Genomic DNA, 14,051 nt, shown 5'->3' on the forward strand with positions numbered 1-14,051 from the left:
AATTGGTGCGATATTATAGTTCAGCTAAACGTCAAATGAAACACAATTTTCGTAGCTCGAACCTTAAATTGATATTTATTCCGCTGGTGTTTCGTACAGCGCACAAATATTGTACCGGGGCCTGTACGATGACTTCGTAAGTTATCATGGGCCCAGGCCCCGATTCTCCAGTTTTCGAGAATTGTCGTTTTCAAACAATATCATAGCTACAACGAATACTGACGTCAAAATCGTTCTCGGAATCGCGCCGTTTGAAGCGCCGATTGCCAAAACTGTGACGCTACGCATAAGATTGATAAGCGATATTATGATCGAGCGAGGCTACGCTGACAATAATTCGGGGTTGAGCAATCAGCTTGAAATAGCGGGGAGATGATTTATTTTAATCACACACGTTCATGGGATTCAGAACAACTGATTCGTGGCAATTATCTACAAACACCGTCGGCTTACTGGAAACATAACGCGTGCATACCTCTTGAGTATACAGATTTACATCGATACTGGCGTTATTTTAGGTATAGTCGCGGATAAGATTCGATCCTTTGTCTTAAGGACGAGTAGCCCGAGACCACCGACAAGGCGTAACTGTGCAACTCAAACTCCCGGGCGCTTTGCCGATGATAATTGGGGTGGAGATAACCGTTGTGTTTTGGCATCGTAGTAGCCGTCGCTTTCATCACAACACAACTTCCGTCGATAAAATGAGAGACGCATTTTAACTCTCGCCAAAGTATGAAGTTTTTGGCCGGCCATGCCAATGGAATCAACATTTGAACTAAAGCACGATATGCGAATACGTTCGCTTCACTACGAAACGACAATCGTATCTTCATTTGTTCATACGACTGTGCTGTATACGTGCAGTCAAATCTGAACTGCAAAGATTTTGCTTCAGAATTCGGACATAATGGTAATTTCTTAGTTGGGCGCTTGGTGTTATTAAATTATTCGCAAATGTTATCCACAATACTAATTATTGTGTTTATGGTGGCAGAATAGTAAAAATAATTAATACTCCTATATTATTGTCTCAGAATAGTAACAATTTGAAATACTGGACGGTGGGTCATAATTCCAAATGTACTTTTTCAAAGCAGCCGACTCCTTCCGGACCCTGACCGAATTTTTGGCATAACGTAGGGATACATTACTTCCAATTGAGCTCCATCGATGGTCTCATTCGAGCCTTATAATTTGTTCCATCTCTGTTATATTTTATGACATTTTGTCGCGTCTTTGTTGAATAAACTTCTCACTAGGGTGTTGGGCCTGACTATGCCCATTCAATCCATTTTGACAAGGCAAGGTACCATCGTGTATACATGGCTGGGCTAAAAGTAATAAATGCCAGCATGTGTTTTCCAGATTCCGTATCCAACATATTGATTTCTCTTACCACTTTCACAGACATGAATGGATATTTCTTATTATTCTATTTTTATAGTCTTGTTTGTTCTTGTTGTGGCTGATTAATTTAATGTTTTTCTTACTTAGTGGACAGGGCACCCTCCTTACTACACTGAATGTACTATATTGCTACTGTAAACCGTGCCGGACGTCTGATATCTCCCTGGTTTTTCTTAATATTGAGAAAGAACAGAATGACACAAATCGTATTATTTCTCGCCCTTTTTGCAGATGATATTGTCCATTCAAGTTCTCAGGTTTCATCTGCTGGAGCTAGAAAAAGTAGGTTTACCGAATCGCGATCGCAAAGTCATCCGTTATTTCTCGAACTTTATGCGTTTCAGGTTCACGAGTTGTGCGCGAATTTCACGCGCCGGTATATTAACTGCCTGAAAGGGAAAATGCCCGTGGATTTGGTAATGGACGAACGGGACACGTCGTTGAAAACGATCGAGGGTCTTGATCAAGTGACTTCCGCTGCCGACCAAGTAAGCTTTTATTGCATCCGTGCGAAAAGTTTTGGTCATATATCCGTGTATAGGTGGAAGTGGAATTCACCAACCGTGATTATGTTTGATTCGGGATCAATTCCCTCTGAATTACAATGATTTGATCTTTGATGAAATTTGATCGTGGTTGGTGGTTTCTATCATATACCACCAGATTTTCAAGCAGTGTTGTCATGGATTGCGCCATGAAGTTGCGAAGTGATCAACGTACTCTTTTCCTGCGCTATGATTAGTTTTTTGGGGTTACTGTTGTCGATTGACAGTGTCATGATATCTGTGGTCATTTTACGCCAGGTTCCATACCCTTGCTCCTGTTCCTGATCTAGCTACTTTGAACACTTTCCAATTTCGCTTTAAGCTTTCGTAAGGCACACTCGGCGAGGAGGTAGCTAAACCTTAAATCTTGTGACCGAAAACGATTGGTGTTGCACCTTGCAGAATAGGGCACTTGTGTTCGAGTTATTAGTTGTGGTTGGTACTTTTTAACTATACTTTTGTAACATTATGGTAGATGATATTACAATAGGTTGGAACGTATGTAGCCTTTTCCGTGTTCGGGAGACTAAAGCGGTGTCATACAATATGAATCCGAATAAGTAAATCCGTCTTCATCAAGCCTAGTTTACCACTTATTGTTGACACTAAGCAGGGACATGCTAGATGGAAAATGTTACAAGGAAGTCTCTGACATGACCTAAGAACCGATGCTAAGGTCTCTCGGCCTGAAAGCGAACGCCTAAATTATTGTGACGTCATATCCGTGATCAGCAACTTCTAATCGTGAAAATACACCGGAATACCCACCTGGACTCGATAATCATGTTGAACCATTAGAGATACGCAGCTATTAGGCTCAATTTAGCAGGAATATTGCTGTACTCTGTATCGGCTCTGATTCAGATCGTACGTAATTACTTATCGGTTTTCCGTCGAAAATGCTGTACAAATATGGTGTTTGGGGTCAGAATCGTAATATCCACTGTAAAAACAGGTCTACGTCCTTTTTACTCAGCATTTAAGAATGTTAATTTTCTGGTATAAATCACGCTGCATTGGTACCATCGAAGCTGATATGATACCACACGAACGGTCCGGCGGGTTTTATGACGCGAAGATCATAATCGCAACGGTATCAAAACGATCACAATTCATGCATCATTTGAAAATGCCTCTTTTAAATTCCGTATGATCTAATGTTCCTGGAAGCCTATAGACACTTTCTGAAACGTCCGATGTAATTGATGCTATAATATCTAGGTATTGTAGTATGTGCCTTTGCAATTATCTAACTATCTGTCAACGTCGACACCGGTTGCCCGATAAGCAGAAATCATGGCATGATCGCTGATCTTTGTGTAAATGTCTGATTATTTATCGTCAAATCTTGAACAGATAATCATCCCAACATATTACATGCAGGTGCCCTTACCGCATGCATATTGAATGTTCAGCGTATTGGCATTGTTTTAGTTTGAAAATTCTCATGTTTAGAATATAGAATCTTTAGTTACTATGTGTTCAGGCAGCGCAGTTATCCACAGTAGGAATACCTAATGCAGGTATGGACAAATGCCTCCTGGCTACCGAAACAAGATCGCAAGGACGATCGGTCATGATTTTACGTCTTCCTAACTTAAATCCGATATCTGACTGTTAAATATTGTTAAGTGAGTCAAGCCGTTGTTTATTTTTTCAACTTCTATTATGTTTGATACGCTCCTTTTCTAGTCTTCTCGATTTTGATAATAACTGTCCCGCGACTTCGTTTCAACGCTCTTGTTTTGTTGTCGTCACGTAACAATCATACCCTTTTACGCATCGATAGCTACATTGTTTCTGATCGCCAGTCCAGTTTTGCTGCGACTGTACGGCGCACTCGTGCGCTACGCTGCGCGGTAGCGCATTCTCGATATGAAACTGCTTACAGGCTTTTATAAAATTTGGCGTCCATGTTGTTCATGAAATGCTGTATTTAAGCCAAGAGCCTGAGTCATTTCGTACTTGAACTGACGTATGTCACGTATGGCCTTGTATTGATGTTGATTATTCCGCATTTCCAATAAAAGACATACGCATCCCACTGTCACTTTCCACTGGCCGGGTCAAAACATTGCGACACTGATGTAATTTGAAGGTTACGCTGTGACGTAAAAGCAGCTATTACGTCGCGCTTCCCGCCGAGACTGACCCCTCAGAGGTGCTGAAAGTGGTCAGGGTTGGTACCAAGGTAGTAGAAGTGACGTTGGAAATTACTACTCGATTTTCAAGACATGCCATTAAGCTATACTTGAAGTCGAAGTAGACAGTCAAAAGAGTATTCAAGTAGTTTCAAAGTAGATTTGGTCAAAGGATCGCTTGCTTTGCTGGGTTAATCTTCGCAACTAACGTAGAATGACGATAGTGACACTAGAAATAGGTACACTTTTCGAAAATATATTCAGTTACCGTGGTACACGGGATATTTCATCCAGTTTTTGTACCATTTTCACTCATACAAGTTATACAAATACATAGCAAAATATTTTATCCTTTTCGAAATCCAACGTTCAAATAGTGAGTAGCTGTGTATACAAAACTGTGAAGTGGAAGTACCCTGTCTAAAACACTGGTCTCAAACTCAAATTTGGTCGCCGGCCAATATCCTAGTATTTAATGACGCCGCGGGCCGCAGCATTAATAGCAATATTCAATGTATTTAGAAGTATGCCTTACTTGGCGGGAGGAAATGCATGGTAGCGTTTGAAAATGATGTGATAGTAAAGTTTGATGAGAGTAGTTTCAGGTTTTTGGAGTAGTTTGTAAATATGAAAAAGAGATGGGGCGGTCCGTACAAAATGTTCTTGCGGGCCGCGTTTTTTAGACCTCTGGTCTGAAATATATCCGTACTTGAGTAAGTAGTGCAAGAAAGCTATATCTACTTGAGTCATCCGACAAAGTAGAAGTAATTCGTTACTGACCGTATTCGCAGGTAAGCTTATGAGATTAAGACAATGTCAAGCATCCCATGAATAAGGATTGAAGCGCTGAGATACTTGTCGCCAAGCTATCATCTCTCGCGCTTTCTTATCGCAACCGCGCAAACCGTATGTCCACACGCCGACCTCGCGTACAAACGCCGCCGGCCCGTTTGAAGTCGATCGGTCGTGATAAATTATTGTAGGAGTACATTACTCATTATATTGCGTTAAAACAATCAAAGCGCACAGCGAAGGAGGCGATCCCACCTTATACGAGATTTGTCCATTAGTAAATTCTGTCCCGCTTGATAAATACAGATTTTATTGCTCTTCGTGCCTGCACTTTCGACCCGGCCCGGCGCTCGACGCGATGCGAGCGCGGGGCGGTTTTATTTAATCGCTCGCAACGCGGGGAATTTCGTGGCGTCTCGAGGATATCAAAAGTACATTGATCACTCCAAGACAATCCTTACTCATCTCATCCCGCATATTGCACCCGTTTATTAATCACTATTAACAAGATACATGAAACATGCCGTACACACTCGCTTTCAAGTTTCGTCGAGAAATGAGCAGTCGGGCACGTAAATACCATGCTTTTTGACGTGAGCATACATTGCGATTGGATAATGTGTACACGGCCGCGGTATGGAGATCGTATAAGGCAGATGCCACGAAAAGGTCGATATATTGCAACAAGGAAATTATCGTCACGCGGAATTCTTGTAATTCAGTTTCAACGTTTGGGAAACGGCTCCTTGTAATGAACTTCAACTATGCTACCGTTGACTCCGCAATCGTAAACTTATCATAAACACCTTATTTAATGATTGTTTGTGGTGGCGATTCGATTTTACATCAATTTGTCTTTTGTTACGTGTAGCCTACTTCACGATAAGTGCAGGGTTAATAGCGTGATGAGTAGTGATTTGATAGTGCACATTATCACACCAATACAAAATACACAATAAGATTACGTGTAAATTACATTGAAGATGAAGTCTTAGGCCTACCGTGGGATGTTCTTCCTAAAACGAGATACTCCTCTTCGTTCCCACATCGATCGCTACAGTTTTGGGATTCATAACTTCTTAACTGGCATTGTGACATTTTGTTCTGGAATCAGGGGTGGTCAGTAACGAAGTACATATACTTTTCGGCGACCTCAAGCTTGTTTTGCCTACTTCCTTTACTCGCTCGGGTGGTTATGTTTTTTGGCTACTTACACTTCTATTTTACAGTTTTCAGTTTGATAGACTAGACTAGGTCTAAAATACGTACTTGCTAACTTGGAAATCAACTTGAGCATAAATTATCGACGCTCCTTCTAGATCTACTTGAGTGCCAACGATGGCTGCTTTGATCACCTTTGTTTATTTGGTAACATTTTGACCATATAGTTCTGGACTTTAATCTCAATCACGATATGTTGCTTGTATCATGGAATGGTCCATAGATCTCAGCTTGTGTAGTACGCGGTTAGAGTCGCAGGTATTATGCCGATACATAATCAACAACACTGCATACATTGGGTTCAAATAGTGCTAGATGTAACTGGGCGTGTTTTCAATGTGTGGCCATGGCCAATTGGTCACACTAACCATGGTGATACTCACTTACTGTGACTAGTTCACTTATAGATGAACCATTCTGAAGCTGGTGCTAGCTAGGAAATGGTATAGTGTCTGCAATCGTAGGACAATATGGGGGATGTTCAATTGTCCATACGTTTTTCGACATTGCTTATCTCAAAACCATGAGTGTGCCAATTCGCGATTCGCCCACCTGTAAATTATTTCGCCTTCACCACGTTGCGCCCGGTTCGCTATCGGGCCTGGATTGGGCTCTGGTTCCTTTTGTTATTAAGTTCGTTTTTCAAAACGATTCAAGATTGCGATAAAATGAAAAGACAGGAAGGTGTCAAAACGACTTGGAGTAGTCTTTCAATCAATGTTCAAATCATGATCACTAGGTTCTATTTATACATGGCATGCCTTTGCGGCACATCGCCGTTTTATGCCCGCAATCTCGGTATCACCAACTCTTCTTATTCTCACATGTATTTCACGAAATCGACAGATTATTTCGGATAGTACAGATAAGCCTACGTTGGCGGTCGCACGTGTCACATCATCATTTGTACTGTTTGTGAAAGAGATATTGGTACAGCGCTCGCGCAATGTCAGTTTACGCGTCGTCGCCTGAGGGGATTTGAGAGGCGTACTAGGAAAGGCTCTCGACTCGGTTTGAAGACCGCTTCGAGTATTCGCAGTCACACCCCCGGCCTACAATACTATGGACTCGCAACGCCGAGATACCTCTATCTTATAACCTGGTTTCATAGCACTGAAAGCCCCACATCGTTCGGGCTTAACCGGAGAGTCACGTGAGTGGCGCTAATCTCCTCTCGCTTACCCTTTGTGGCCGGACACAATGTGTAGTTTGCGGATTCGAATCAAATGACGCACTTGGTGTCGAGTGGCATCTACATGTCGCGTGTCAAGTGCGTTTGGAAACCTTACGGAAGTGGAGCGCGCGTGAGAGTTAGCGGCGGTGTCGCCAGTTTGTTTAGGGTGATGCGAAAATTCGTTATTTCGACCGCGTTTACCTGCCGCTGCAAGTCACCGATACGTTACAATAAATATCGCGCTTCGGGACAATGCGTGTGTCACCACTAATTTGCGTATTAACAGATGTACTTACAACATATTCAAATCCAAATGCAAATCAACACCTAATTTGGTAATGACTCAAGTATGTTCAATTGTTCAGCCTTGTATTAAAAGGGATGATAATTACATATGTCGATTGTCCAAGTAAGACAGCTGACCAAATCCAGCTGCGCAAAAACCCTCTTCGATAGCTGCAGACTAAACACATAGGGAGATGATAGTGTTGCCTTGCCCGCAGTTCTGTGGTGGAGGAGTACCATTATGGTGATGCCCGAATATGGTGTGGCAATGCTGCAGAGTTGCGAAGCGCCAATAAACTTGAAATAAGTACCGCTTCTATGAGAGTTGAGAGATCATGTGATAGAGTGATACGCATGGAATCGACACGATACCTAACCGTGTGCTCCCAAATTGTTTGTTTGTTTGTTTTGGGGTATTCATGGTGTTTGTCGACTGCTATGGTCATTTACACCAGGCCGATATTCTTCATATTTTCCGTAGCTGCCGACTTATAGCACGGCCCACCTCTAGGCTTTTGTAAGACACCGCTGACGCGGATGAGGTGTGCTCCCAAATGAAAATTTGGATACCTTGCTGATACGATAATTCGTGACAAAACGAGTATTGCCAAATGTTCTCAGGCGAAACTGTTAGAACTTTTTACTATACAGCGCCGAAATGAAGTATCGTTCGTTTGGCCGTGCAATTAATGAGAATAATAAAACCGTGTGTCACGGTGTGTGTCCTCTTCCTCTCATGATTTATGCAAACTCAAAATAAACATCGGAAATATGGTCAATTCATTCCCGCGATGCGCTGCACCGATACTGAATGTATTGCGTCTGCCTTCTACGATTCGATACCCGTAGAGCAGTGTGGCATCGCGGGGTATATCTCGTTTGAATCTTGCGCTGTTGCGCAGACCACTTATCTAGTCGGTCACGAAGTATACTTCAACTTTGAAGAAGGAGTATTTTCACTACTTACTTGACTGGATAAATTTTCGGAGTAATTCTACTTCCACACACATCAGTGTTTGACACAAAGCTGCTTACATGTTCCACTTTGGCTCTTTGGCTTTGCTAGAGTATAGGAAGTCGTTTTGGACTGGTTTGCGTCACTTTGGGGAGTGAAATTTTCATATACACCGGGTCAAAATCGCACTTATTTCAAGTGTCATTGGCCGTTTTGCGTTGGTCGCGAAGATGACCTCTGTAATGTTGCAAGTAGGCAACCCCGATTGACTGCTCAAAGTTACCAAATTTACTTTTCAAAACAAAACCAATTCCTAGAGTACTTTTAGGACCTTTGATTTTATGTTTCTACTTAAAGTAGTTTTAGCATGTCTCATGTCTGTTACTACTGCTTGTAATTTAGTAGAACGTTATGGCAATAATTTGTTTGAGTGTAATGGTCGATGCTATAAAATACAGTTTTATATCGGAATTGGCATGCGTGCTCTAGAATTAGGATATTTCGGCGCGTATGCATTCTCCGCGTCTTCCAGTTGGGCGGCAAGCATGACATTTCTCTTATGAATTATTCACTTTGCTTTCAAGCGAAATAGCAGGTAGATCGAGTCCTCAGATTGGGCCGCGATGACTAAATGTGATGTATGAGATAAAAAGTGAAGCCAAAGAGGCCGCGTCGCCGCGCTGAAATATTCATTGCATAAATCATCGGCCGTTGATGGCGATAATACCACTGCGACCGACAATGAAGTGTGCGCGCGGGGGCCGTTGCCACTGCGCTGCGACCGATCATGTATACGCAACGCATGCAGAAATAGAATTAGAGGGTGGTATATCCATCACGGGTCCCTTGACATGAATTGCGTGGCGAGATTGATGCGTTCCATAAGCCGATGTGAATTTGCGTTCGAAATTTCTCTTCTCTCGATCTCTCATGTGGCCCGGAAGAAGTTTTCGTTTTCATTTGTCTCGCTTTTGGTTGTGGTGAGATGGTCGGCGAATCTACATATTGACAAATGGTTGCGCAATGCGCATGCGCACCCACGCAAATCATGCTCCGTGACGTCCATTCAAGTCAGAGTCCTTCTACTTGGGTAGTCAGAGTACTTCTCCCACGTTGGGAGCCACTGGCTTAGACTCAAGCATTCAGAATTGTCTGGCTCTTTGTAAAGACGCATTGTGTGTCAACTGTTACAATTACAACAACTTTCTTATAGATCAGGGGTGTCAAACTCAAATTGCGTCGCGGGCCGGATTCAAGCCTTCAAATCACTGGCGGTCCGGACCAGTCAACTGATTCCAAAATATTACCTCGTGCTCTTGCTTTCCACTTGAATACCATAAAAGCAAAAATAGATGACACACGGACCATAGCGTTTTTAAAGGAGCAAGTCGCAACACCTTTATTCGCGAACAACGGAATTGGCAAAAATACTATGATTGTCCGGTTGAATACAGTTAAAAACAGCTCAAACAGTGGCGTTAAAGACGATCTAATTTGGCGTAATCTGGCGTTAACCTGCATATGCGTTGTGACGATACAATATTTTAAATTGGAAAGGCGGACGTTCGAATTTGGTTTATTATTATTAACCGCGAGTCCGGTTTCTCCCATGTCTAGGGATCTATTGGGTCGAAAGTGACACAGCAATGCGACCATAGATATTTCAATTATATATTTGCGCAACCAATACATATTTCTGAGTAAACTGCATATCACGGTCCCGCACTGGTGTTTTCGCTTCTGTGAATAACTACTTTTTGGTCCATATTTGTAAAAACTCTGAACTTAGTGTGCACTTTCGTCCTTCTTGAAATTGGATATAAATTTCACCGACTTGATACTAGTGGTAACTTGAGTGGAACCACGGCACCGTAGTCGTGGGGTTATAATGGTGCCTATGAACATGGAAGTATTTCCTGCAAAAAATCGCAAAAAATCTCAATATTTGTAACAAATATGCTGGATAATATAAAAAAATTTCAAATCTACTCAGAATTGCTTCGCGGGCCGGATGAAATCGTCTGGCGGGCCGTATGTTTGACACCCCTGTTATAGATATATAGAACAAAACAAATTTCTCGGTAAATACCCGATTGAATATGAGTCGATCGGTTAAGGTTCTACTAAATCGGCCCGCATCACTGACTCACCGTGCGGTTATCGAACGCGTCGGCGCAGGTGCGAATATTTGCGACTACGCGCAGAAATGCGTCCCGATACACGGGATTGAGGCAGATTATCGTCGAAACGCTAAGCAACCGAGAATGGCCGGACGGTTTTTAGCTTGAAACAAGCGGCTTATCTGCTGTAAATGCTGCGCAGAATGCGCATCACGATTCCGTTATTGCACGCGTTTACCAGTATCGAGACGAGACCGCTGTTATTGAGTTTCGGGTTGTAAAATGTGAAACAGAGGCATGCGACGTCGCGATGAGTACTGTGTTGTGAGGTTAACCGTGATAGATTGTATCATAGTAGATTGTTTTGCATATAATCGACTACTTTGCAAAATTACCATTACCAAAGTTCTCTCTGACAAAAGAGCGTGTCATAAACAGTGATAAACTGAACAAAGAATACTCCGGCGTATCAAGTTATTGACGTTAGAAACGTCGGATTTGTGAACCTCCATGCTCCAACTCATTCATTATTAGATCAGAAGTATTAGCACCGCTCGACACTCGCAAGTCGCAATGTCCGCATTATGTGGAGTGTACGATTACGTGTGATTGGGTTGCATTTGAAACAAACATGTTTAAAACAAAGGCCCTTGTTTAAAACATTTTTTAAGGCCATGACGTCACGAATATTTGATTGTAACGTCATAGTGGATTGACATTGACAATTGAAAATATAGGGTAGACATAGCTCCTTTGACGAAACATCTACCTACTATAGCTGTTGATCCGACTATTTTGAGGGTTCCGACGATCCCATATCGTATGCGTCGGCTATATCGGTTGGAAAATGTCCGTAAGTTCATACATACAACATGTTTTTAGAACGTATTTACACAATTATGGCATAATTTTACAACTTAAAAATAAACAATTTTTTTCAAAAGGCTTTTGTTTAAAACAGCCTTTAAAACACATTTCAAACAAAGTGTTCTAGACAACCATTTGTTTTAAATGCAACCCTACGTATAACACGTTACCAGAAGTGGTCAGTAACGTTGGTCAGTAACGAAGTACTTCTACTTTTTCGTAGTACTCCAGTACATTTCAACTACTTAACGCTACTTACCTACGTGGTCATGTTTTTAAACTTCTACTTTTTCTTGGTCAATTTGTTAACCCAAATTACGTTATTATTCAAATGGTCCTAAAACGCCTACAAAACGGTACACTTGTACTATTAATCGAGTATAAATTCACGGCGTTCTTTCTACTTCTGCGTGAATAGTGCCGATGATTACTTTGCCACTTCTGACCAGGAGAATTATTCGTTATGACAGAATTTCGTGCTCACTTTCTGTTATTCTGCTAGGATCCTACTTGGAGCGGGCAGTAATCGTTATTTCGTCATTCCTTTCTCAAAATTTTGATCTGCTGTCAATCACGCGCTTGTATCATGTTATAGTATGTGTTGTAGCTGGAACGAAAATTTGTAGGGGCCACAAATCGTCGGCGATAACGTTATCCAACCTACATAGTATGACGTCTCCAAATTTCATTCTCTTATGCAGTCTCATCTCAAACATTATAATATTATTGTATTCGAAGATGTGTTTGATGCTCTCAGGCTCAAGGAAGAAAAATGATTGTAATCGTGAATACATTTCCGTGAAATCGTGTTCGTCCACCGCGCGATTTTGCTGTAAGTAATCGTAATCGCGAGTTTCAATCGTCATTCTAATCGCAATCGATTACATTGGTGCAGTAATCGCCGCGTGTCTGGCTGTGACTTGTGTGACAAGGCAATGTTATGGCTCGTGTGGTGACACGGGCCGTCATTTTGCGCAACCGCGTCAACAAACAGCCGAGGTGATATTGATCGCCCGTTACTAACCATTTGTTTCTGCGCTGTCTAACTAATCGGATTAAATCGCATTTCGGTTGCCCGCTGATTGTAGTCAACTTTTGCGGGGTGTATGAACGCGGCGCACGCTTTTACGCGATATATATATTTATCTAGTCCGCGTCGCTTACGGGGGTTGCGAATAATGACCACACATGCGCGGCATTGTCCTGTGACGGATATCGGAGGGGAAATAATTGTTGTTCGCGGAGTTGGGTGTGTCACGGGTGATTGGATGGCAATAATAGTTGTGTTCTTATGTGTTCTATCGCCCGCTCCCCGCTTTTTGAATAACCTCAGATCCACGGTAGCTCAGGAATCGGGAATCCGGCTTAAGGTGTCTACAGCGTGACGAAAAGCAATTTTCTAAAACGGACGGGATTATCCGAATTCCTAGGCGATCTGTGACGCGGGGTACGGTGGTAACGGTAGCGTGAAAACAAACCGATATAGGAGGACTTTAAAAAAAATATCTGCCCAGGGCCTACTATATTCATAGTATAGTAGGCCCTGATCTGCCCTTACTGTACAGATTATGCCTCGTCGCTCGTGTCGTATCCAGTTGAATTATGCGGCGCTAATGCGGGAATCGAGCTAATCTTATAATATGTTGTAATGTTGTCGTGGATTATGCCGTTTACCACATGATACAGTTCGTTTTATAAGTGTGTAACCATTGACCAACTAAGGATGAGTACGAACATGAAATACATGCATGAAAAGGTGATCAGAGTAGCTATCGTTTGTACTCTAGTAGAAGTAACGTCCTGAATTTCTACTATAGTGCGAGTAGAAGTAGCTCTTTCCAAGTAAGTTATAAAGTAAGTATTCTAGGCCTAGTTGTGCCTGAGAAACTGAAAACTGTTATGTAGAAGTGGGAATTAGTCTGAAATCATAAGTAGTTCAGCACAACCCACTTGAGTACAATGAAAAAAGTACTGCGTTACTGGCCACGTCTGCGTGCATAAATATACATGACCAGACAGACTCTTCTGTGCTGGCCGTTGTTGGCCAGGTGCTTGTACAATGTACACTAGCTTGTTTGTGTTATCTGACTGGATGCGGTATTGGTGCGAAGTATGATGCAATATTTATTTCCATCTGTTTTTTTTTAAATTTTACAATGGCCTGCTATGATCATTTGATCTCGGAAGTTTTTCATATTGTCGTTTCCGGCGTAGCATTTGTGCTTTGATTTTATCCCCAATCCGTTTCTGGATTCAGTTTGTTTGTTTGTTTTGGGGTATTCATGGTGTTTGGCGACTACTATGGTCATTTACACCAGGCCGATATTCTTGTTATTTTCCGTAACTGCCGACTTATAGCACGGCCCACCTCTAGGCTTTTTGTAAGACACCGCTGACGCGGATGAAGTGGCGAGGAGGAGCCTAGGTAAACCTCCAACACTTAGATATCGGAATTCGGAAGTCGACCTCGGTCGGACTCGAACCCACACCCATTGGTGTTGCAGCCGCGGATTATACCACTGCGCTATCTCGCCACCTGTC

At 42.2% G+C, this 14,051-nt stretch overlaps 1 protein-coding gene and 1 long non-coding RNA gene across 5 annotated transcripts in view; one reads left to right on the top strand and one right to left on the bottom strand.

Annotated features, from left to right (window-relative positions):
* LOC145451135 (homeobox protein Meis1-like) overlaps window positions 1-14,051 on the top strand; it is a 63,309-nt gene that overhangs the window by 23,469 nt on the left and 25,789 nt on the right. For all 4 annotated transcript variants that reach the window (XM_080329635.1, XM_080329634.1, XM_080329633.1 and 1 more), the window contains 2 exons: window positions 1,642-1,692; window positions 1,755-1,898. In XM_080329635.1, coding sequence (XP_080185761.1) covers window positions 1,642-1,692; window positions 1,755-1,898 — 195 coding nt within the window. The remainder of the gene's footprint in view (window positions 1-1,641; window positions 1,693-1,754; window positions 1,899-14,051) is intronic.
* The window catches only part of LOC145451154 (uncharacterized), a 46,717-nt gene continuing 46,432 nt past the window's right edge, over window positions 13,767-14,051 (bottom strand). Inside the window, exon 2 of the long non-coding RNA XR_013918700.1 lies at window positions 13,767-14,046. This is a non-coding gene — a long non-coding RNA (uncharacterized LOC145451154). The remainder of the gene's footprint in view (window positions 14,047-14,051) is intronic.

Source organism: Botryllus schlosseri, chromosome 11 (assembly GCF_051294905.1).
Source record: "Botryllus schlosseri isolate E-star chromosome 11, Bs_hap1, whole genome shotgun sequence".
In the NCBI taxonomy this organism is placed as follows: domain Eukaryota; kingdom Metazoa; phylum Chordata; class Ascidiacea; order Stolidobranchia; family Styelidae; genus Botryllus; species Botryllus schlosseri.